General features: G+C 38.7%; 2 protein-coding genes and 1 long non-coding RNA gene across 7 annotated transcripts; 2 read left to right on the top strand and 1 right to left on the bottom strand.

Moving 5' to 3' along the window:
- The first annotated feature begins 1,250 nt into the window (after positions 1-1,250).
- On the top strand, positions 1,251-5,135 carry LOC112173960 (histone deacetylase 2). Of its 3 annotated transcripts, XR_005802487.1 has the most exons (14): positions 1,252-1,539; positions 1,612-1,667; positions 1,755-1,872; positions 2,049-2,111; positions 2,274-2,342; positions 2,444-2,610; positions 2,707-2,771; positions 2,867-2,913; positions 3,232-3,276; positions 3,380-3,430; positions 3,573-3,659; positions 3,769-3,856; positions 4,075-4,810; positions 4,901-5,135. XR_005802487.1 is itself a non-coding variant. In XM_024311648.2 (13 exons), the coding sequence occupies exons 1-13, from the start codon at positions 1,303-1,305 to the stop codon at positions 4,173-4,175; spliced, it is 1,194 nt and encodes a 397-aa protein (XP_024167416.1). In that variant the 5' UTR covers positions 1,252-1,302; the 3' UTR covers positions 4,176-5,135. The 3 variants fall into 3 exon arrangements, 1 of the variants encoding a protein (XP_024167416.1); XR_002925795.2 differs by lacking the exon at positions 4,901-5,135 and having other exon boundaries at positions 1,251-1,539; positions 3,774-3,856; positions 4,075-4,133; XM_024311648.2 differs by having other exon boundaries at positions 4,075-5,135.
- A 666-nt stretch (positions 5,136-5,801) lies between these two features.
- LOC112173141 (K(+) efflux antiporter 6) lies at positions 5,802-12,760 on the top strand. Of its 3 annotated transcripts, none has more exons than XM_024310709.2 (20): positions 5,802-6,387; positions 6,572-6,615; positions 6,941-6,999; positions 7,154-7,232; positions 7,322-7,383; positions 7,473-7,548; positions 7,680-7,754; positions 8,205-8,276; positions 8,361-8,444; positions 9,375-9,443; positions 9,604-9,681; positions 9,792-9,880; positions 10,266-10,362; positions 10,460-10,513; positions 10,846-10,941; positions 11,411-11,599; positions 11,684-11,761; positions 11,912-11,956; positions 12,049-12,138; positions 12,247-12,760. In XM_024310709.2, exons 1-20 carry the CDS (start codon positions 6,147-6,149, stop codon positions 12,328-12,330), a joined length of 1,761 nt encoding a protein of 586 aa, XP_024166477.1. In that variant the 5' UTR covers positions 5,802-6,146; the 3' UTR covers positions 12,331-12,760. The 3 variants fall into 3 exon arrangements, with proteins under 3 accessions (XP_024166477.1, XP_024166478.1, XP_024166476.1); XM_024310708.2 differs by having other exon boundaries at positions 5,803-6,387; positions 7,145-7,232; XM_024310710.2 differs by lacking the exon at positions 8,361-8,444 and having other exon boundaries at positions 7,145-7,232.
- Positions 12,761-22,831: 10,071 nt separating this feature from the next.
- On the bottom strand, positions 22,832-23,637 carry LOC121049851. The gene is made up of 3 exons (XR_005801454.1): positions 23,430-23,637; positions 23,163-23,284; positions 22,832-23,066 (listed from the first exon to the last, which is right to left on the bottom strand). It is a non-coding gene; the product is annotated as an uncharacterized LOC121049851 (long non-coding RNA).
- Between the last annotated feature and the right edge of the window lie 367 nt (positions 23,638-24,004).

Below are 24,004 nucleotides of genomic sequence, written 5' to 3'. Positions count from 1 at the left end.
TTTTTTTTTCCCGTCTGAGATCGACCGCTTCTTCCTTTTTATATTTTTTTTGGACGATGTCATTTTTTTTTTGGACGAAGTCCTTTTTTTTTTTGGACAACGTTTTTTTTTTTTTAATAGATAACATGGGGCAAAACGCCCATAATCAAAGAAAAAATGTTTTATTTTGGGGCAATAGACGTCCAATAGGCGTCTATTGGGGGCTAATAGACGTTTTGAATTGATGTAATTTTTTTTTTCTTTAATCAAAGTTTTGTTTGTCTAAATTTAGGAAGATTAGTTCTCATTCCGATGACAAAAATTTTTATAGGGGGGCAATAGACGTCTATTGGGGGCAATATACATCTATTAGGGGGCAATAGATGTCTATTGGGGGTAACAAACCTTTCCGGTGAGGTTTTCATAAAAGTCCGATGGGCGGCGGCCGGTGACCAAAATCCGGCGACCGGTGACTGGAATCCGGTCAACTAGCGACTGGCGACCAGATTCAGGCGGTCAGCGGCTGGGCTCCGGCGAGTCCCCTATGGTTTCTCTCTTTCTCTCTCTCTCTCTCTAAGTAACAAAGGTGAGGGTAAAATGGTATTAAAAAAAAAGGAAAAAAATTCTTAATGGGGTATTAGGAAATACCTTCTTAGAGTGTTTTGGGTAAGAGAGAATTAAAAAAACTTAATGGGGTAAGTGGAAAAAAATCTCTAGAAATAAAGTAAATGAATAAAAACCCTTAATAAAATAATTAGTGAATTGTGGAAACCAACAACTTTGTCTGAGAATATATTTTCTCTAGATATTCTAAATTTCTTTAGCTAATTTGATATCTCAGATGACGTGACATGTGTCACTTCATCAATCTTGACCTTCTAATTTTTTACGTGTATTTATATGTAATTCAATTTTTAAAGTTTTAGTTTGTGGGCTGGGCTTTCGAGCTTGCTTTGCTCCTTGATCTTAAGATTTCAAAAGACCAGGGAAAAACCCAATCCACTAAATCCAGTCGAACCCATTTGGGGTGGTTCAACTTTGAAATAAACAAAGACCAACTAAACCGCCAAATCATAGAAAGCCTAGATTCGGGATACGTGTCTCGTGACTCCTCAGTAAAGCAACAGTTTTATCCGAATATAAAGAAAAAGAAAAAAGAAAAGATATTTTCACCGATCCCACTCGTCGTTTGGCGCGTTCAAACTACCCGCTTAAATCGCGCCAAATTTTCGGTCCCGCAGCCATCGGATTATAATCGCTTCCTCAACGTGCCTCCAAGGCGCTTAGCTTTTATTTCCCCCATCTCCTTCCCCCAACGCGAATATGAGCAACCGAGTCATTTCAATGTGGACCGGTTCGACTCCGAACCGAGTCATAGTCATAGTCCTCACTTTCGCCGCCACCGTCAAACTCTCTCACTCTCTCTACCGCAGACTCCGCCGCTCAAGAACTCGCTCCGGAACGATGTCGTTTGCTGCTCCACCGAAAAACGACAGCGAATCTCTCAGACGCAGCCGTATTCTCTCCAGCAAGCTCTACCTCGACGTCCCGAGCTCCAAGGTAAAACCAGTATCTAAATTCGTCTGTGCTTTCAAGTTTACGTTTCGGAATCTGAGAAATTTCGCCGATCAGGTGCCGTTGATTTACTCTTCGACGTATGATATCGCATTTCTCGGCATTGAGAAGCTGTAAGTGATCGCAATTTAATCTTCTTCTGTTTTTGTTTGAATTGAATTTTTTGAGTGGAATTGGTATTGACTTCGATGCCGATACAGGCACCCGTTCGATTCGGCTAAATGGGGTCGGATATGTAGATTCCTGTCCATGGATGATGTTGTGGACAAAAATTGCATTGTAGAGCCAAAGGAAGCTACAAAGGAGGATCTTCTTGTGGTGTGTGTGTATATTCTAATATTCATTTGAATTTTTGTGTGTGGATGCTTATCAGTAACTTTAAGCTAGATTTACTTACTATTGGTATATATTCTAATATTCATTTGAATTTTTGTGTGTGGATGCTTATCAGTAACTTTAAGCTAGATTTACTTACTATTGGTAACTTTGAGCAGGTGCATACAGAAGCATACTTGAACAGTCTAAAGAAAAGTGCAGATGTTGCTATGATAATTGAGGTAAATGCCTTCTAAAGGACTATGGTTTTGTAGATTTAACATTCGTAGTTATACTCATTACTGACAGCTTCGGATAAGGATCAATGGTTTCTAATGATGTTTGTTAGTTTCGAATTACGCTATGAAGATTATGACCTATTTGTTTCATCTACTTTGTTTAAGGTACCTCCTGTTGCCCTATTTCCGAATTGCCTTGTGCAGCAGAAAGTTCTCAGTCCATTTCGCAACCAGGTAATTCATCATCCATCTTGTGTTTCTTTTTTTAGTTCGTTTTTATACTAGAAAGGGAAGAAAGGAGAAGAAGGATTTACTGTGAGTGTATTATACTGCAGGTGGGGGGAACTATCTTGGCTGCCAAGCTTGCAAAAGAACGAGGATGGGCCATCAATGTGGGAGGAGGGTTTCATCATTGTTGTGGGGGAAAAGGAGGTGGATTCTGTGCTTATGCTGATATTTCTCTTTGCATACATTTTGCCTTTGTGCGGTTAAACATATCAAGGTACTAACTATTTCACATGAGATGAATAGTTGCATTATAAGTTAGGTTTTGAGTTTAATACAAAAACTAACTCTCACTCATTATCTGTATATGCAGGGTGATGATTATTGATCTTGATGCACATCAAGGAAATGGCCATGAAACAGATTTTGCCAATGACAGTATGTTTACCGTTTTGTCCTCAGAGCGTTGTTTAACTTGATCGCCAGCTCTTAATCTCTTATAAGTCTTAAATGTTATTTTTTTTTTATAACAGGTCGAGTCTATATCCTGGATATGTACAACCCTGGAATATATCCATTTGTAAGTTTTCTGCCTCAGCATCATGCAATGGGTTTCCCCAAGAAACTCTTAATTTTATTCTGGTCTATTTTGAGATGCAAGTTGTTAACAGCTAAGTAGCTTGATCTGCTACTGGTAAGGACAGGCTTTTTTAGGCATTGTGGTAGGGAAAAGGCAAAATTTCCCTGGTATCTCCCGTTGTTGCCCTTTCACTTCATATTTACTTCTTGCTCTTTTTGATTGATCAGCCTCAATCTATAGTGTTTTCTTATTGAGGTTTTGAATTATGCTATTGGTCTCATGAACACGCCTTTTCTTCCTTAATGGTCTCTTCTTTAGGATTATGAAGCAAGGAGATTCATTGATCAGAGGGTTGAAGTAGTGGTGAGCCTTCATTATCCCATCATCATGTCAGATTGTAGTTGTTTTGTCCATGGCTTTGTGTAACATAATCCCTTTTTATTTTTTTTTATTATAATTTAAACAGAGTGGCACTACAACAGCCGAGTACTTGAGAAAGTTAGATGCAGCTCTTGAGGTATATACTTACAAGTCATGTGCTGCCGTCTTCTATCTGACAATCTTTAGCAATAGTTTTTCTTCTAGAAACTGTTTAGTTATGTATCTTATTTGATTAAAAGTACTTCCATGTGAACTCAAGAACTTGATATGAATGTTAGGTTGCTGCTCATAATTTTGCTCCTGAGTTGATAGTCTACAATGCTGGAACTGATATTCTAGATGGCGATCCTCTGGGCAGGTTGAAGGTAACATCTTTCTCTGATCTTTTTCGGTCTTCGAGAATATCACTTGCAGCCATGACTATGATCTATGAATTGCAAATGTGATCTGTGTTTATGTGGCTTGCTTATGTAGATCAGTCCTGATGGGATAACTCATAGGGATGAGAAAGTCTTCAGGTTTGCTTTCGAGAGGAATATTCCCATTGTCATGCTCACATCAGGTGCGATCACTTTGTCCTCTGCTAGTAATATGACCAATCAGTGTCAGTCAATCATGATAACTTCACACTTTGCAATGAGAAAGTGATCACCATAGCTATTTTATAAGTTAATGCCAACTGAATGTTGTGGCAACTCTAGCTGACTGTAGCTGTGGTCACATAGGTTGCATCATTTTTTAGTTTCCTTTATTACTTAATCCAGACCTTCTATGTCTCAGGTGGTTACATGAAGTCTAGTGCAAGAGTTATCGCAGACTCGATAGCCAATCTCTCAAACAAATCCCTGATTGATATGGGGAGAAAGACTTCTTCTATATGAAATGTCCCTCAACATCCTATGTGGCTACCCTAGAGTCCATGCCTTTCAACAGATGAACTTCAGGCTTCACATATGCAGCATCTTAAATGGGCTACGCTTACAGCTTCTGGTTGTAATTGATGTTGTATGATAGCAGATATATTATTAGCAAGGATGTATAGTAACTACATGAAGCAGGCCAAGAGATGCGACATCCTGCTGTCTGTGGGGATTCTCTGTCTAAAATGTACTATTGGAGTGGTACTTGTCAAAGCACATCAATGACTTCGAGTGTTAGGTATAGATAGCTCGAAATACAGGTAATCCTGTTAATGAAGTGACCGGTGGAAATGCTGCAAATGATCAAGCATGGAGTTAAATCTGTTGAGGTAGTGTATGAGTATGAGACTTTATCTCATAAATATGAGACTAAGACTGCACCAACCAAAATGAATTGGATACAAACCTGGATGGTGAAGCATCTCAGTCGAGAATATTGACAACAGTTGGGTTGTGCAGAAACTGTGTTGATTATCATTATCCCAGATTTGTCGTACTTATGTCCCAGTGCAGTTATATGAAACTTGAGGGTTGGGTTTTCATGGCCAACTACCAATGTTGTCAACCTTCTTGATCATAAGATATCTCGCCTCCAGGTAACAAGAGAGCCTTCGACTGTCATTTCTAATGGGATAACTATAAAAGTAAGAACTTACTTTGACGTATCTGTTTGTTTTTGTATATAGGTGAAACCGTGAAAGTATAATATCATCAAATTTGACTTTATTCATTCCAAATGAAACTAAGAGTAAACTGTGATGGGGTTCTTTCTTCCTTTTGTGGTCGTCATGGCTGTTGTAATCCCCTCAATAGTGGTTCTGGTGGCAAGTTGTCCATGGGGTCTATCTCAAATAAAAAAGAATTATAGGCGTGCTTATAATAGTATAAGGTCATTGTCCTATGACAATTTGGCCGAGGCAATCACTATTGAAATCAATTGGGAGACAAATGACATACTGTGATACTGGTATCTGGCTTCTATCGTTGTAATAACGGGTAATTTTTGTCCAAAAATCCCATTTGCAATTACAATTTGCTGTGACCTTTTATTAACGTTCCACCATGCCCTATTCGAAGCAACTCTTGTTGCCAGTGTTCTAAGAAAATTTGTTCCATACTACTGCTGCCGTTTGGGACGATGCTTTGCATCTTTTTGCTAGATCTTCATTCCAATTTGATCAACAAGGGGGTGATTTTGTAGTTGTGAAGTTATTTTTGTTCTTTGTTTTTCTCTCTTTTCTTTACATATCAAACTTTTATCAGAGTGCAAGTACATTGACATAATTCATGTAAGCTTTACTACTAATTTCTCGCAAATGGTCTCTTGCTATGTGACCAACACAAAACTAATTAATTAATCAATCAAGATGAGGTGTTATTTTTCATATTTATGACTATAAATTTTAGATTTTATGAACAAATAAGTAGTATGAAAAATGATCACAAATTGAAAAGTGCAATTTGAAAAACAATAATTTATTGTGGGAATTTTGTCTTATGTTAATCCGAACATAAAATAACCTATTCAATTTGCCAAGCTTGTATTGCTCATGTACCAAATCCAAGTGGTATTTATCATAATTTTAGTGATATTGGCAACACGCCTAAAGCATAACAGGTTCCAGTCCAAGCCTTAACGATAAATGCTAATCTTTCCCGCCGGTATTATACACGTTAACCGTTCCCACCGACTTCCGACGGAATCCCACATAAACCATTTGTTTTTGTATTTGTTGAATTTCTAAGATTTACGCCTGTGTATGACTCCAAGTTGACCGCAGTACCCCTGACTCTGGTTACTCCCCTCCACTGCTCCTCCTCTTCTTCTTCTTCTTCTCCTCCACTCCCTCCACCAAACCTACGATTCGGCACTCCGCGAGCGTCACCGTCCGTCGCAATTTTCACCGCTTAATCTCGCGGCGGACTCCTGAAATGTTGAGAAGAAGCCGTTTCGCGATTCTGATCTCAACTCTGCTGCTTCTCAGCTCCGATTTGCTTCTCTCACTCTCGCTCGCAGTCGCCGACCCTCTCGCCGACGACTCAGATCCCCTCCTCCTCAACCTCAACGCCACCGAGTCCAATGTCTCGCTGTCCAAGCCCAAGGAAGGCAGCTTCGCTGACATGATCGACAAGGCCCTCGAGAACGAGTTCAAGGAGAACGATCAGAATCAAGGTCACCTAGATCCCAACCTTCTCTCTTTCTCTGCGCTCAGGGTTTGAGTTGAACTAAACAAACACAAGAAAATTTCAATTCCGTTTGGAACAGATCAATGTTTAGTTGTCAAATGCAATTATAGTCGTAATAATACTTCTTCTAGGTCGTAATGTATGATTGTATTGATTTGCTTTGCTTGCAGCTACTGATCCTGGGAGTTTTAACAACAGCGTCGCCGGCCAACAGGTTGGTGCTAAAACTAGTTTTATTTTTACATTTATAGTGGTTTACGACAGTAAAGAGTCATAAAATGGAGATCTGATTTACCCTGATTTAGTTTTATTCGCAAAGTTCGAGAATTTATATGGCAAGATCTTTTACTAGACCCTATATAGTATAATCTATTTTGCCTTTCATTGGTATATATGCTTGATTCATTTTCAAATTTGATATGATTGTAATTCTTCCTAAGCTCATTATTTTTTCCATATTTCGTATCGATTGAAGAATCTCTTTCAGCTCGAGTGTTTGCTAAATGAATCTATACTCCCTTCCTTTTTGTCTGGAACAGGCAACACTGGAAACAGTTGCCAGAGTTAAGTCGAAGAAAAATGAGACAAAAGAGGAAAAGTATATGCTTCTTCTCATTTATTTTCTGTACATCTTTCATGTAGTTTCTGATTGCTTGAATATGCCCATTAGAGTAATGCAGTTCACTTTATAGTTCCCGTCTTTGTTTATCTAAATCGTTAGTTGGATTAAAATCTTTTTGTAGCTTAAATAGGTCGTTTCAACTACATGATGTTTTTAATCTGGATAATGATAATGGAGCAGAAGAGACCCCAACACTCATAGATCGCAAGGTAAGATTGCCTTGTTGAAAATATAACTACTGCAGGTACTTGTCACCATGGTTATAAGTGAAGTTACTATTTTATATTTATATTTTCAGGACAATGTCTTTATAATATCAAACTTTAAATCAAAATATCCAGTGCTGCAGCTAGACCTGAGGTAAATTTAATGTTTTGTTACAGTTTCATTAAGTTCATTGTCATTCATTAGAAAAGCTGATTTGAATACTTCTGCTTGTTGGATTGTAGACTGATATCAGATCTCGTCGTGGTTATTGTATCTGCAACCTGTGGTGGCATTGCTTTTGCTTGTGCTGGACAACCGGTCTGTACTGTACATACATAAATAGACATACATTTGTAAACTTATAATAGAATATCTATATAAATGTGACTATCATACTTAGTGTTTTTTATTGTGTTTTTATTGTCTTACTTTGATTTATACCTCTGCAGGTTATCTCTGGATATTTGCTAGCTGGATCTGTTATTGGACCTGGAGGGTTCAACTTCGTCAGTGAAATGGTTCAAGTATGTTTAACATACAAATTTGCTATCCAGAAACTTCTTTATCTGTGTAGCGTGCTATATTCTTTTATACAGTGGTTTCCATGTTATGATGTTGAATGCGTAACTGTTTTGGTCAATTGATTTATAGAAGTGAGTGATAATTATGGAAAGCAAGAAATACTAACAGCCAATTCATATTGGATTTCATATTCACTTATTGAAAGAAAGAAACATTTCTAATACTCATTTAAGATAATACTAGCACTTTTTCAGAGGCTCGGACACTATAAGTCGGTTGTCTTGTAGAAGAATAAAATGTTCTTGGCAATATGCCTCATGTAAGAAACACTAACTGGGACTATTTTATATGTAGAGATTGAAATTGTTTCATTCTTTCTAGAATTTAGTTCGTTAACATATACCTCTTATTTAAAATAGCTTCATGTGTCTTATCCATTTTTATGGATGCAGGTTGAAACTGTAGCTCAGTTTGGGGTGATCTTTCTTCTTTTTGCTTTGGGCTTAGAGTTCTCCACAACAAAGGTAGATCATCTCTCTCTCTCTCTCCCCAGTTTTCATGTTCTTATTACCAGTACAATTAGTCAAATTGATGCATCTCAATTTTAGCTTCGAGTTGTTCGAGCAGTTGCTGTTCCGGGAGGCCTGCTGCAAATTTTCCTATTTATGTGCCTGTGTGGTATTACAGCCTCAGTATGTCTACTAATGCTTTACAGAACTACCCTTAAAGTTTGTGCTTGCTTAAGATTATTTTACATTTCCAACCTTCATTCACCTGAAGTTTTGGCCATTGCAAATTCCATTTGAAATTAGAGGAATAGATAAAATTATAAAAGTACAAGCTAAATAAGGCCTGGCATAGTTATGGAAAAGAATTGAGTAAAAAAATTGATGGGATGCCCTTTATAATGAGTATGCACTCTTACATTATACAGCATATATTCTATTCACTCTAGCTTAATTTGGCTCGTGTTGTTTTCCTCTTATAATGGTGCTGTAGATTAATACTTCTTAGTTCTTTATTCCTCCAACTATTTTGACTCTGCTCGGGTTTATACTGAGTGACAGTTATAACATATCACACTAGGATTTAGCATTTGAGTCCTTAAAACTAATAGGGTGGAGTACCATTAGCTATTCTTCTGTTGTGGAGGGTGAGAGGTGCAATATTGTGGAGAGGACATACACCATCCCAAGACACCCTTTACCATATAGGCCTTAATTGAAGTTGCTGGTAGTGGTGGAACTTCCACATGAAATTGGACTAGTATAGGCCTCTATTCTGCTTGCATCTTTACATTCTTAGCCTTTCTATGTCATATCCTATTGTTCATTTGTAACTAGTATAGGCTTTAACTGAAGTTGCCAGTTGTCGTGGAATGATAGCACATGAAGTTGACTGGTAGAGGCCTCTATTCTGCTCTTGCATCTTGACATCCAGTCTTTCTAGTTGTATCCTACCGCTCATTGTTATTTTGGTTTTCTATGTTCGGTTGTTGGACTGGTCTGCTTCTGATAACTATTCTTGACATTGACTGTGAAGCCATAGCTTTTGCTAATGTAGACTGTTATACAATGTTTCTCATTCTCAATGCTGCAGTTCTGATTGGATGCTGTTTGCAGTTATGTGGTGGTAAAATTTCTGAGGGGGTATTCGTTGGCGTGTTCCTTTCTATGTCTTCAACAGCAGTGGTAAACTAACACAAACCTGCTTCATGCCATGTCTACATCCACAAAGATTTGCACACCCACATTCACACTTTATTTTTTGGATGCATATTGTTTTCATGCTAAGGCTTCCCTCCCTCCCCACCCCCCCCCCCCCCCCCCCCCCCTCCTTTTTTGGCTCCAGGTGTTAAAATTTTTGATGGAAAAAAACTCCACTAATGCGCTTCACGGTCAAGTCACCATTGGCACCCTTATTCTGCAGGTATGTTGGTTTTACATATTCTTTCTGTGGACTCTGAGTACTGGGTTACTGCTTTTTAGCACTCACTTATCACTCTTCTAATTGTGCCTTGACAAGATTTTGCTTTGCAGGATTGTGCTGTGGGTTTGCTGTTTGCTTTGCTTCCTGTTCTGGGAGGGACTTCTGGCATCTTTCAAGGAGTAATGTCTATGGCTAAGCTGTGAGTTGTTTGTGTGTCTGTCTTCCCAACTTGTCTTTACTCCTCATCCTCATGTAATAGTATTGAAACTCAAGGTTATATATTTATCTCATATGAGTGGTATTCTATTTGTTACAAAATACCCTCTGCGGTATCTTACCTTGACGTTGAAATCTCCTGAGGCACAAAATGAACATTATTGTTTCATCTCCCATTATGTTTTCTCATATAGGAGTTGGTCCTCTTCTTTTTTTTTGTGTGAATATTTATTTCACCATATAAAAAAAGTGGATAGTAACCAAATTCTTGTAGAGCTAGGATATTTGCAAAGTTTCCTGTTTTTCTCTATAAAATGACGAAATTGGTGACCATAAGTTTTTGACATCTTATTTCTTCATTTATCCAGGATGGTGATGTTGATTACATTTTTGGCTGTTCTTTCTATATCATCTCGTACTTGTGTTCCCTGGTTACTTAAACTGATGATAAGCTTATCTTCACAGGTAGCATTCTCTTTTCTCTGTTCTAGAGGCTTGCTGGATGTCGGCAAGCTAAATTTGTTAGTTTGGTTATGACTCTAATTTAAATTTGTATATGCAGACCAATGAACTCTACCAGTTGGCATCAGTCGCATTCTGCTTGCTTGTAGCCTGGGTATGTTTTCCCTCACATAGTATCTGGCATTATTCCTCTGCTTGAGCAGGATTCTAATTTTCCTCCATCATGTATAAAAAAGAACTATATGCATCGATCACCGCTGCTAAATTAAACTTGTTCGCGAAAGTTCTTCAATATTACCCTGTATATCTTGTTATCCCGGTGCGTCATCAAACTTGATTCTGTCCATTGCACTATTAATAGATCTCCAGCATTTGGTTAATAGAGTCATGTCCTCGTGCATCCCATCACTTAGTCAAAAATGACGTAAGATACAACTTGCAGACATGCATGTCAGATGCTAGTCCTGAATGTTTTTAAAATTTCAGTGTAGTGACAAGCTGGGATTAAGTCTGGAACTGGGTTCCTTTGCCGCAGGAGTTATGATATCAACAACTGATCTTGCTCAACATACACTAGAACAAGTAAGGCTCTGTATATATTCATGCAGAATTGCAGATGATATTATTTGCCTTCTTCCTGTAGCTCAAGAAACATGCATGCAACTAATCATGAATAGCAGAAGAGTTTTATCATTCTTTACTTATATTGGATATCTTCTGCAATAGGCCTTTAGGTAGGGAGAGTGCAGTTTTCTACAAGTGTAATCACTGAAAGTTTGGTGGTTTTTACTTGATTCTGTTGGTGGGATTTGTCAACCAGACAAGCGGTTATTAAGTACGCACTAGAATGTCCAAAAAGATACTAGAACAATATTAAACATTGGTTCCATTCGCTTTTATGATTTATGAGATAAATATAATTAATTCTAGCATCGCATGTTATTCAATCTACAGTATCATAATCATTACATCAATCACTTTTCTCATTCTTCTATGCATGATAGATTCTTTCTCACAAAGTTGAGAGTGCTCAAGCCTTTTAATTTTGCAGATTGAACCCATTCGCAACCTTTTTGCTGCCCTTTTTCTTGCCAGCATTGGGATGCTGATTCATGTTCAGTTTCTCTGGAATCATGTTGATATATTACTCGCGTCTGTCATCTTAGTTATCATCATAAAAACAATTATTATAACCATGGTTGTCAAGGGATTCGGATACAACAACAAAACATCATTCCTAGTAAGTTGGATTTCCAGTTGCATTGATATTGCTTCTTTCTAGTAATTCAGTTATTGACAGGTGTTGGATTGTGTATTTGTATAGGTTGGAATATCTCTAGCACAGATAGGCGAATTTGCTTTTGTTCTTTTAAGTCGTGCCTCTAATCTCCATCTAGTCGAGGTTAGTGCTACCATTGGAGTTTCCGCAATAATTGATGTCCTCCTAAATAACTTATGGCCACAGTACCTCTAAATCTCTTAAACATCTACCTTGTAGCATATATGTAAGATATTTATGAGTTGGTTGTGCTGAAACTTTGACTGTTTTCAGGGGAAATTATATCTGCTGCTGCTTGGAACCACAGCACTTAGTCTGGTAGGATATAATCTTCATTCTGTGGTCTGTGTATGTACCCGGCCAGCCTTGAACATTTCCTAACTGAAACATTTCCTGAAATTCTTTTGCAGGTGACCACTCCTTTTCTATTCAAGCTAATCCCTGGTTTAGTGCATCTTGGTGTACTTTTGAGGTGGTTCCCTCCAGACGGTGCTGTTGAGGTAAATGATTTAGGAATTGTTCCTATTGAGATTAGGAAAGGTTACCTTTGCTACCCTTGTATTCCCAGCCTTGTCTAGAGGTATCTTACATATGTCTATTGACTTCAGATTGGATTTAAGGGAGACAACCTGCGTACGGATATTGGTAAACAGCGTGTTATTTTGATGGTCCGGGAATCACACGATTCATGATCCAATGTATAAAGGAAACTGTAAAGGCGATCTCCCCCAACATCTTTTACTCCACCCACGTTTGGGAGTGGTGCTTGTGGCATTGATAAAAAGAGTAAACTATTTTCTCTACTTCTCACACAAAGCTATTCTGGAGTAATTTCTGTGTAACATTACTGGCCTAATCAACATTTCAAATCGATCCTCAGTAATGGAAGAACATGAAAGAGACCATCTAACTGCTGAAAGAAGTGACACATGATGCTTTACATATAAGAACCCCATTCTTTGCCACTGTGACTTAATTCTTTGGAGTTGTATCATAGTTTTCTGTCCTGTAATTTGAACTGACATTGTAATTCATATTGTCTGTTTAACCTGGAAAGTGTAGAATTTTGAGTATATCAAGTAATGCCTGTATTATACCTCCTCCTCCTTGTCTTTTTCTTCATATGGTAAAATTGTAAAGGTTCAGCACTATATTAAATGAGTTTTCTTTGCTTCTTCTCTCTTCATGGCACTTTGATTCAGGTCCTCATCATTCTTTCATCCAAATGATGAAATGATGACCAATGGCCATGGGAGAGATTTTATGGTAGAGTTTATTATCTGACGACACTGTACATTAGTGGTCACAGGAAGGGATAAAAAGGTGAGACAGTGACTTGTGAAGGTTCTTTCTTCTTTTTTAATAAGCTCATAACCCAGTTTGTATGTCATGGGAGAGATTTTACGTAAGAGTTTATTATCTGAGGACACTGTACATCAGTGGTCACAGGAAGGGAGAAAAGGTAAAAGTGACTTGTGAAGTGTTTTATTTTATTTTATTTTTATTTTTATGGAAAACGTGTTCTCATGTTTAAACTAAAAATTAAACTAATTTCCGACAAACTATTCATCGGCCTAATTGTCCCCACGGTAAATCAAAATTAAAATTAAAATATGACTTTTAGAGATGAGTGATTCGCCGAAATATATGTTGTCATGGTTAAACCATCATCAAGTTTCTTGCCTACACAGTACTGCAACTTTAGAAATCAGTATGTACATACCGGCAAAGGGTAGCTGCTGCTACTTAAGACATAACTAGGGCTCTTCTATTTGTGGCCTGAAGATAGAACCCTATTAGAACAGACACAATTTTCAACTGATCAATTAAACAAAGATATAAGCAAAGATGGTGGCTTTGTGCTCGTCTGAGAAAACCAGCTTCTGGGTCAGCTCTGTTTTGAAATCTATGGTCGTCAACACTGTTCTTGCTGCTCACAACTCTCTTTCTCTGTTGCTCTTTTATGTAGTGATTTTTGGGTTTTGAGGTGGATTTTGACTCGGGTGTGAGGGATTAGAGTAGCCGGCTCTAGAAGAGAGGAGAATCTGATCAATACACAGCAGAACAAAAAAAAAAATCCCAAATGAGGGCAGAACGGTCTTTTCCACCCCACAAATTGTTCCTGACTGTTCCTAAGCCCCACGAACTCTTCCTTACTGTTGCCTTAGGAACAGTAGCACAGCACAGTAAAACTCAACTTTCGTATATAGTAAATTAGACAATTTACGAGGACTTCTGGTACCATACCAGGTCTATCAGGTCCTACGATCATTCACTTCTTCTTGTTTTGGGGTTTTGTCGGACAATGTAATTCTATCAAATTATCAGCACACCACAGCTTTATATTACTTATCTGCGTTTCAATTGGTTCTGCATTTCTCTTTCTGGGTAAAACTATTAACTGCTACCTGCTGGTATGATGGCTTATTGATCTCAGCTTCGAGCTAGTAATACGTAATTAATACATGATTCCCGCTATGAAAAATTTGATGAATCTTTTGGTTGCAGCAACGAAAATTCCCAAAGATTAGATGGTGGAGTAAATACGGCAGCTCAGATCCTCAGGTCCTCAACAACCGAAAAATTATTCTAATTAATTGCTACCTTATGCCCTGTGATAATATGCTCTCAACTTAGATTTTACTCCATCAACTCTAAACGCAGTAATGGAACGACGACGTCACTGTTGAAATTACAGCTTTTATTTTAGGATATTGACCAAATGCCCAAATTTGAGTTAATATGAACCCACTTACCCCAGTAAGAGATTGGTGTGCCCAAATTTGTATGGCTTCAAAATGCAATCCTAGCTGCCTCATGCACGGTGAGAGAAACTAGTACATGTGTTGTATCAACCGTTGTGAACGCATGATTTTATATCCTTGGGAGCGAAAAAAGATGGGACGACTATAAAATAAAATTTTAATGAATGAAACAAGGCTTCAATTAGTACATTTCCTAGCATTTAAAAATAAAGATTTTCAATAATGCATTTTCCACGAAATCAGTTATAAGCAAAATAAATAAATAAATAAATACTCATAGAAAAACAAGAGTTGAGCCTAAATAAATTACGAATCTATAGATATCTTCAAATTCCATGCACTATAAAAGAAAATTCATTAGTAATTCAATCTTTTAGCACAATAAGGAACTGAAAAAACAAATTAGAAGAACATTAGAATCCTAATAGTTAGTAATTCAATCATATGTGGTACTGCTGGAAAGAAAGAAAGAAAAAGCCTAATCGGTCGTGAATTCAAGAATTCACTTTCGCTATGAATTAATTAGAAATATAAGAATAATAGCTAATTAACAACTCACATAACAACAAGTCCAATCACTAAGTATGAAACTAAGAATATTGACCAATTTTATAAGTTTATAGACTTTTGGAGTTGAAAGGTGAAGATTGAACTTGTAGACAATGATGTATTTACACTTCATTAAGAGTAAGAGTCGAAACTGCAGAATGAAGATGAGTGTTGTTCGGCATGTAGGTCTTGGGGCAAACACCAAAATAGAATAAAAATAAAGCCTCAGTTCACTGGGGGTCACTGCCCCTATTAGTCTTAGGCCTCGTTTGGTTTGTGGAATGGAAAGTTTCAAAATGGAAACTTTATCATTTCCTGTGTTTGACACGCTCAAAGAAATGAACAACTTTCCTGCATGAAGGGGGGGGGGGGGAGGGAAGTGGATCCTCCCACACCCCATGGGATTCACTTTTAAAGATTATTATTATTGTTTAAGGAAAACTGAAATTGGGAGAGAATTGAGTCGTGTTTTCATTGATAATAGGGGCCTCTTTATATAGAAGATTACAAGACATAGAATCAGAGTTATACAAGGAAAGATAATCGTACAATTAATCAGATATTTATGAATATCTCCGAGAATATCTCTAATTCATAACCCTATTACAACTAGGTCAAGTAACCTAAAGTTTGGGCTAGACACATATTCTGGATTTACTTGAACACCCCCCTTGTGTCGCCCAAATGTGATGCAAAAATAACCTCGGTCAAAGGGGAAAAAGAGCACAATACACCCTTCACGTTTCGAGACCATACATGTAGACATCTCCCACTGATGTCTGCATCTCCCCCTGATGACTACGGTCGTGGGAGTTCGAATAACTTCCACAAACGATGCTACCAACATGTTTCTCGAAAGTGAAATTTAGGCAATGACTTAGTGAGCAAGTCTGCCATACTGTCCTCAGATTGAACCTAGTTCGCTTTGATCTTGAGAAGAGTCTGTTGTTGCTGATTATGCTTGGTGTTGTCGCTTTTGATGTAGCCTTGTTTCATTTGTTCAAAACAAGCAGCATTATCCAATACGCTCGTAGGCTCATCTGTGGTAGACTTCAAACCACAATTGTTCGAACATGCGTAACTATGGATCCAATCCATATACATTCATGAACCACTTCGTGAAGAGCAATAATCTCTGCATTATTCGAAGATATACGACTAGGGTCAGAGAGATACCCAATATCAGCAAAACCTTCCAAAACACATGTCATTTTGGGATGGGCATAGTGGACGCAGGCCACTGTTGGCGGCGTTCCTGGTGTGTGATGAGTCTAAATCCATCCTCTCTCTGTATAGATAGAACAAGCCCATTTCAATCGTACATGTCAAGTACCGAAAGATATCTTTTACACCAATTCAATGGTGTCGCGTTAGCGTAGTGCAATACCTTAGCTAACAAGTTTACTGCAAATGAGATGTCTGGTCTTGTGCATTGAGCTAAGTACCATAATATGCCTATTGTACTTAAGTAAGACACTTCTGTCTCTAGCACATCTTCGTCATCATCCTTTGAACGAAGAAGATCCTTTTCATGATCAAGACTACGGACAATCATGGGGATGCTAGAAGGCTTGACCTTGTCAAAATGCCTAAGCATCTATCAACACGATGCTCAAGTTTCAAACCGAGATATAATCGTGTTCTCCTAAAATCCTTCATCTCAAACTCGGATTTCAAGTGTTCAGCGATTTCCCTTAACTCTTTAAGGGCTTCTAATGAAGATCATGTCCAACATGAACAGCGATAGAATCCGAAACTTGTTATGGAAACGCGTAGGCATATCCCTTCCTAATCAAGTAGTCACTTTAGTGAGCGTTTCAACCTTATTGTAAACGCGCTCCGTGGTCTAGAGCCACTTGACTTGGGTAAATGAAGTTCACCATGAACTTATGTATATTCCGTATCTAGATCCCCATAGAGATATGTAGTGACTACATTTATAAGATGTATGTTCAGTTATTCGGAAACTACCAAACTGACAAGGTAGTGGAGTGCAATGACATCCATTACGAGAGAATATGTCTCATCGTAGTCGATTGCAGGGCGTTTTGTGAGAAGTCTTGAGCCATAAGGCGAGATTACCATCTCTTTTTCTCATCACGCTTTCTAACGAAGACCCATTAGCAACAGGTTTTATGTCAAGAGGTGTTGGCATCATCGACTCAAAAACCTTCATCTTCGTTAGAGAATCTAACTTAACCTGGATCGCATCTTTCCATTTAAGCCAAATTTCTCTACGTTGGCATTCATTCATCAACGGAGCGTGGTTCGATATCATCGGACTCAACGAACTCATGTGCAACGAAATGCGCAATTACATCATCAATTATGATAGAGTTTCTATCCCACGTCTCATGTACATGTACATGATAGAGCTTTATATTCTCAGGAATAGGTTTTGACGTTGAGGCGTCCCCCAACGATAACCATAATCTGGAAGATTCTCATGAGACGGATTTTGATTCTTGATGATCAAAGGATTGAAATGTGCCAAAGTATCATTCGAACCCACGGGCCTTCCAAGCATCCTAGCTGGGGCCATGTCTTGTAACGCCGGAGTGCCACTTTCTTTGGCGCTGGCGCCATACCTACCTCCGTGTAGGGTGGCGCTATGTCCTCTCGTAGGGACGTCCATCTATGTTTGCAGCAAATATGTGTGATCTCGTCACTTTAGTAGGGATCGAGAAGAGACATAGTGGGGACATACCACGATAATTCCTGTCATTCATGCTGAACATTCGTGTTCTTATCTCCTCCTAATGAAGGGAAAATTGTCTCATCAAAGTGACAACCTGCAAATCTAGTGGTAATGAGATCGCCTTGCAAGCGCATTAAGTGGCGGACGATTGTCAGAGTCTCAAATCCAACGTAGTTGCCCATTCGTTTGTAAGGACCTGTCATAGTGCGCTGTGGCGGCGCAATTGGCACATAAATGGGTCACTCAAATGTGTGTAAGTACAATACTTGTACCCAATCACAAGCTGTAACGCATAGGAAGATTCAGTGGCGGTGGGTCATAGAAGAATTAGTATAGCTGCATGCGACATTGCATCACCCCAAGCTGATATAAGGAGATTGGTGCGCATTACCAATGTCCTGAATACCATCATAGTCGTTTCCGCAAGACCATTTGGTGTGTACATGGGAATATGATGTCCAACATCAGTCCCATTGCAATATCCATTGAAAGTCTTCGATGTAAACTCTCTAGCATAGTCAAATCCAATTGATTGAATAGGATGATTCGGGGAGTGAGCCCATTGTCATATGATATGTGTTAGGAGTGTAGCAGAAGCAGCATTACAATTGGACAATGGTACAACACGTGACCAACGTGTTTGCGTGTCAACCAACATCATGAGATATTTAAACGTCCGCAAGTTGGTTGAATCAGTCCATAGAATCCATAGGGATTCTATGTAAGAACAAAATGAGTATTTTCATATCATTTGCATAAGATGATCTCAGTCCTAATTTCCCTAAGGAACAGGCTTTGTAAAACGAGTGAGAGGCTTTAAAAGCAACCAATGAGGATTTTGGTTGGGCCTGAGCGTCTGAAACGCTATTTGAAGCAAAGTTGGGGATTGCAGCATCACCTGGGAGCCATCGCCATGATGGACGCCATCCATGGCGTCATGGATAGGGACTGTGCCAACCCTAGGCTGGTGGTGGACGGCGGTGGCAGTCACACTTAGTCTAAGAATCAATTTTTGATTTATGCTTCGTTTCGCTCGAGAGAATGGATGTCCGTGCGAGGTCTTTAGTAGACGGATCATCATATCTGGACCAGGATGACATATCCTATCGTGACAAAGCCAATATGTGTCTAAATCCAAGAGATCTTCTCTCATGACTTTATTGGATTTAATAGCTCGAATAGTGACATAGAGTCCACTTAGAGAGACACACAAACTTCTCTAAGATGTGCCTTTATTCGCAATCATTAGAGGTATTGGAAATGAACTTATTTTCCTTCTCTACATGCGTTTTCACATGGAATCCGTTGGCTATTCATAGATGCAATTTGCCCTAGGAGAGTAGAGAGTTTCTGTGACAATAATCAAGGTGCCATTTGGCAGGGGGAACTTGAGCTATTCCATGTCCTTGAATTAATACTGATGGCCCAGCCATCGTAGTGACAAAGTAATATGCTCATAATCAAAATGGAGTCATAATGAAAAGAACTCGAAATTTTATTCATAAGCCAACAGAGTACATCATTGTCTCTTAACCATTAGGAGAATCTAATCCAAATGCTAGCTAATGCAAAATAAAGGTAGTCGTTTGACTTCTTTCGGTAACTCCAAAATAAATATGACCAGGTGAGTAGAGAGATGTCGGTGGAGCAAAGTCCGCTTAAGTACCACTTATCTCAAAACCTTCCTAGACATCATACTTATTTTGGATGAGCCTATGTGAAGAAAAACTAAACCGATGGCATTTATTACAAAGTATATGACAATTGCCTATTACATCTCTTGGAAAAATAAAGACTTAAAAAGAAATTGCGATCTATTGATCCCAGCCAGATTTGTAGTCTTCAATCCTTCACTCTAGATCATCTTCTTTATCTTCTTGTTCCACATAGTGAGCTTCTCTTGTTTCACAATATGCTTTGTAGGCAGTGAAAATTTCTTCACGAGCTCTACAAATATGTGTCCAATGATCGGATACTCCACATCGAGAATATACATCTCTGTGCTCAGACTCCATTGATTGAGTGTTTTGAAAGCGTCATTTAGATGGCTCTTAGTGTTGGTGGCACCACCAACATAGCCAGTCTCTTTTTCCACGTTGACCTTTTCAATTCTGTGCTCGCCTATTTTAGTGATTACCTTCCCAACTAGAGCGATTATATGGACCAAAACGTCCAGTTGTATCCCTAAGATTAGGGTTTCGCTCTTGGCTCCCTCTCTTAGGGCCGTGACTATAATTGGATTCCGGAATATGTTCTGTTTCCACGGATCTCAAATTATAGTTCTTCACAAGGATGTTGTCATGCTTTTCAGCGACATTCATAGCTCTAATGATCTCATGAAACCTTGTGATCCGTCCTGCAGTAACATCGATTCGATAGTTCTTAGCAACCATCAATGCAGAGACGGAGAAGGTAGAGAGAGTCTTCTCAATCAACATCGCATCTGTGATATCTTTACCACAGAATTCCATTAAGCATTTAATGCAAAGTGCTTCCGAGTTGTAGTCGAGAACTAACTTGAAATCACAGAAGCGGAAGCTATGCCATCTCACTTCTAGGTCAGGAAGCAGGGAGTCACGGAAGTTGCCAAATCTTTCTTCAAGTGAGACCCACAGCCTTCTGGGTACTCTTCTTCATTCATACACTCATACTGGAGCAAATCATCCATATGATGAGTTATTAGGATGATGGTTTTCGCCTTATTTGTCTCTAAGGCTGCTCTATTTGCTTCCAAAGCATGAGCTTGCTCAACAGTTAGCATGTCCTGGCTAGGCTCGAGAATCATATCTAAGATTACATTGGCCTTGAGATGCTGGTGGACATCACAAACCCACCTGTGATATTCAGAGCCAGTTGTTCCCAATGGAGCAAAGTCCAACTTGTTCAGGTTACCCATCCTGAAAGAGAACAAGAAAAATGGTTAGTTTCGGAGAGGAAAAGCTACCACGAAAACATATAAAATTTCTAAGCATAGTCACCTCCAAGAAATTAGGAATTTCTGAGCGTAATCGCTTCTAAGAAATTCAATTCCAAGAAGTAATGGATTAGACTTACGTCGATCATAAATTCTCTACAAACTCTAAGTTTGGAGATCTCAACAAGCTCTAAGCTTAGAGTGAGCACGAACCCCCATAGTTCGGCCTAATTAGGTCTCCCCTATGATGAAGAAAGGGGGGTAGAAGAAGGGAGTTTGCAAGTCCCCGAGAAAAAGAAGTGAAAATGAATAAAAACTCAAAAATGGGAACTGTTAGTAAAAAATACCTCAAAATAGGTCGCCGGAAAAAGTTGCAGGAAATCTGGCTGGAAAGTTGTCGGTCGTCGAAAAAGTGGCCAGAGGTCGTTGACCTGTTGACCGGAGTTGACCAGTGACCTGACCGAGCTGACATGGCAGTGGGGTCCAGTGCTGAAGTGGTAGTGGGTCCGGGGTTGACGTGGCAGTGGGTCCCTATTCTGACGTGGCAGCTGACGCTGATGTTGTTGGCTGACGTGGCAGTGGGTCCAGTGATTCTGTGGGCCGAGTCAGGTTTGTGGGCTTCTGGGCTTTTTCTTATTTGGACTGGGCTACTTCTTCTTTCTTTCTGGGCCAAGCTTCTTCTCCCCTATTTTTTTTTCTTCTTTTCTTCTCTTTTTTGCGGGTTTTCCTGCAGTAAGGTTTAGCTGCCGGTTCAATATCTTCTTGGCCGATTTTTGGGGTATTTCTTCCTGTTCCTGAATCGTTGATTTGAGGAGCTTCTTGTGGAGAAATTTTGTAGAAATTGGAGGTCCGGAAGGTGGTGAACCGGTGGAGTATTTGCTGCAGATGATTTGGAGCTTCCGGTGGCCGGTTCGGTAGGTTTTCGGCCTGTTCCAGTGGTTCTGCCGCAGGTTCTGGATTCCTGGGGTCGAGGGCTTTAAGTTGTGTGGCGGAGGCAGAAAAGTATCAAGGTTTTGTATTCGGATTTAGGGTTTTGGCTATTAGGTTTTAGGGTTAGGACATCATACTGATAACGTGTTTAAGGAAAACTAAAATTGGGAGAGAATTGAGTCGTGCTTTCATTGATAATAGGGGCCTCTTTATATAGAGGATTACAAGACATAGAATCAGAGTTGTACAAGGAAAGATAATCGTAAATTAATCGGATATCTGAGAATATCTCTAATTCATAATCCTATTACAAGTAGGTTAAGTAACCTAGAGTTTGGGTCAGACACATATTTTGGATTTACTTGAACAATTATCAATTTATCCAAGAAAATTTTGAATCTCGAAGTGTTTATATTTTTATATTAAGGATACTCACTACAAGAGAAAATGTCATCAGCAATTGAAAATGCGACGACTTCAGGTTGTCGCCTTATCTGTTTTACTGATTGTCAAAAGCGACGAAATTACATAGTTGTCGCTTTTTCAATATGTGACGCAATTGGTTCCTCGCATATCACAAATTTTGAGACACATAAGTGTGTTACCAAAAACTATATGTGAGACTTTATATTTGTTACTATTTTATATGAGGCTTCGTTTACGTCGCATATTCCATATGCAGGGATTGTATGTTTGTCACATTTTCAATAAGCGACGCAATTCATTCCTCGTGTATGACATCTTCGAGACACATAAGTGTGTTACGGAATGCTATATGCGAGACTTTATGTTTGTTACAATTTCGAATATACGAGGTTTCGTTTACGTTGTACATTCCATTTGCGAGGCTTGTATGTTTGATCAAAAATTTATGTGCGAGATTTATTTTTGTTGCAAAAAATAACTGCGAGGTTTCATTTTTGTTGCATATATTAATATGTGGCATATATGCATTTGTTGTAGAAAATTATATACGAGACTTCTTGTTTGCCTCGTATAATTTCATCGAAGAACCAATTGCGTTGCATATTGAAAAAGCGACAACTGTGTAATTTCATTGCTTTTAACAATCAGGAAAACACATTAAGCGACAACTGGTTGCGACAACCCAAAGTCGCCGTATTTTCAATTAACTGAGAAAACTAACCATTCTTAAGGGTACCAAATGACGAGGAATTTTACTTTTGTCGTTCTTGATTCTCTAATCTATAACAAGAAAATTCATTTACGTAGCATTTGATAGATAGTAAAGATGACCCAACAAAATAAGAATATATTAACCCAAAATATTCTTTATAATCAATACCAATTCAAAATAGTTCGATCAATAATAATTCAAAATAGTCTAGAGATCCTTGTGTACTAAATCCAACATACTAGTAACCAGATTATTGATTGTTGGTTTTTCTTGAAAGTGTTGCAATTAACTCCTCATATTTTTGGCATGCTCCTGATCACTTCCCCAAATCTTGGAATATTGGCTACTCGCTCTTGCACTTTGAACTCATCACTGGAGGCGCATCTACCGCGCTGAAAGTTCTTTTTTTAGCGGTTTTGTAGAGGTCAGTGGCACTGCAGGGCAAACACAATGACTCAGTGCTAAGAAATGAGAAGTGCTCGACAATGAATGGATAACTTGGCTTAAAAAGAAGAATAGTGCAAATTTACCTCCACTATGATACCAAGTTCTCTTGATCGAGAGGTAATTTGAATGATAGCTTCATTGCATCTACCAACCTAGGATTCACCAGACTCCATTGTAGCCCAGATAGCTAGCTTTTGCATCATGCCTGCATAGTATCAAAACAGCAAGCATGCGAATTTCTCAATCTAATCTCAATCAACTCAGTTTTCTACACAAAATTAAAAAAATTATTGATTAAGTAAATAGAAAACAGACCAAATTACATGGTGAATTGGCCAACAAACAATCACCTCAGTTGCGGTGCCAGCCAAAGCATTGAAAGTGGACTGTTCTGACAGGACCCGACCCAAGAACACCCAGAAGTCCTGGATACGAGCTTGCGGGGCCCACGTTAAGCGAAATTCTACCTAAAATTCGGCAGAACCTCCCCTAAATATGGGCAACCCAAAAGTTCACAAACCTAGACATGATTAAAACTTTAACTTCTACTCAACCCACAATACCACATTTGCAATCCAAGTATATATATTACATTCGGAAAGTTCAAATCCCAACATAACCCCCGTAAACAACATCAATCCGAACAAAAACATCCATCAAATTAAAAAGGGTTATCAGAGCAACACTAATAACTAAGCCGATATCATACAAGGTAGGTTAAGTAATAACCTACGGACAAAAACGAAAGCGCTGATTCCAAAGTCTCTAGAGTCTGGACGCGATCTCGGCAAATCTGAAATCTGGGCATTTGAAAACGAAGGGCCCAGGGGAAAACATATAAAATCCATTAGAGTGAGTGGACAAAACCGAAACAAAAATCTGAAACATTTAATGGAATGCTTCCCCATTTCACTTTTCAACAAAA

This window comes from Rosa chinensis, chromosome 6 (genome assembly GCF_002994745.2).
Source record: "Rosa chinensis cultivar Old Blush chromosome 6, RchiOBHm-V2, whole genome shotgun sequence".
NCBI classification, from domain to species: Eukaryota; Viridiplantae; Streptophyta; class Magnoliopsida; order Rosales; family Rosaceae; genus Rosa; species Rosa chinensis.
The sequence above is the reverse complement of the archived record's forward strand: the minus strand, read 5'-3'. Positions and strand labels throughout refer to the sequence as shown.

What these genes read in the sequence shown, in the direction of transcription:
- LOC112173960 (XM_024311648.2), top strand. Translation starts at nt 1,303, where the DNA reads ATGAGCAACCGAGTCATTTCAATGTGGACCGGTTCGACTCCGAACCGA. An exon ending in AACAGATTTTGCCAATGACA is followed by an intron (nt 2,772 to 2,866) that starts GTATGTTTACCG and finishes TTTTTATAACAG; the next exon opens with GTCGAGTCTATATCCTGGAT. An exon ending in ATCCTCTGGGCAGGTTGAAG is followed by an intron (nt 3,660 to 3,768) that starts GTAACATCTTTC and finishes TTGCTTATGTAG; the next exon opens with ATCAGTCCTGATGGGATAAC.
- LOC112173141 (XM_024310708.2), top strand. Translation starts at nt 6,147, where the DNA reads ATGTTGAGAAGAAGCCGTTTCGCGATTCTGATCTCAACTCTGCTGCTT. An exon ending in TGTGTGGTATTACAGCCTCA is followed by an intron (nt 8,445 to 9,374) that starts GTATGTCTACTA and finishes TGCTGTTTGCAG; the next exon opens with TTATGTGGTGGTAAAATTTC. An exon ending in ACAACAAAACATCATTCCTA is followed by an intron (nt 11,600 to 11,683) that starts GTAAGTTGGATT and finishes GTATTTGTATAG; the next exon opens with GTTGGAATATCTCTAGCACA.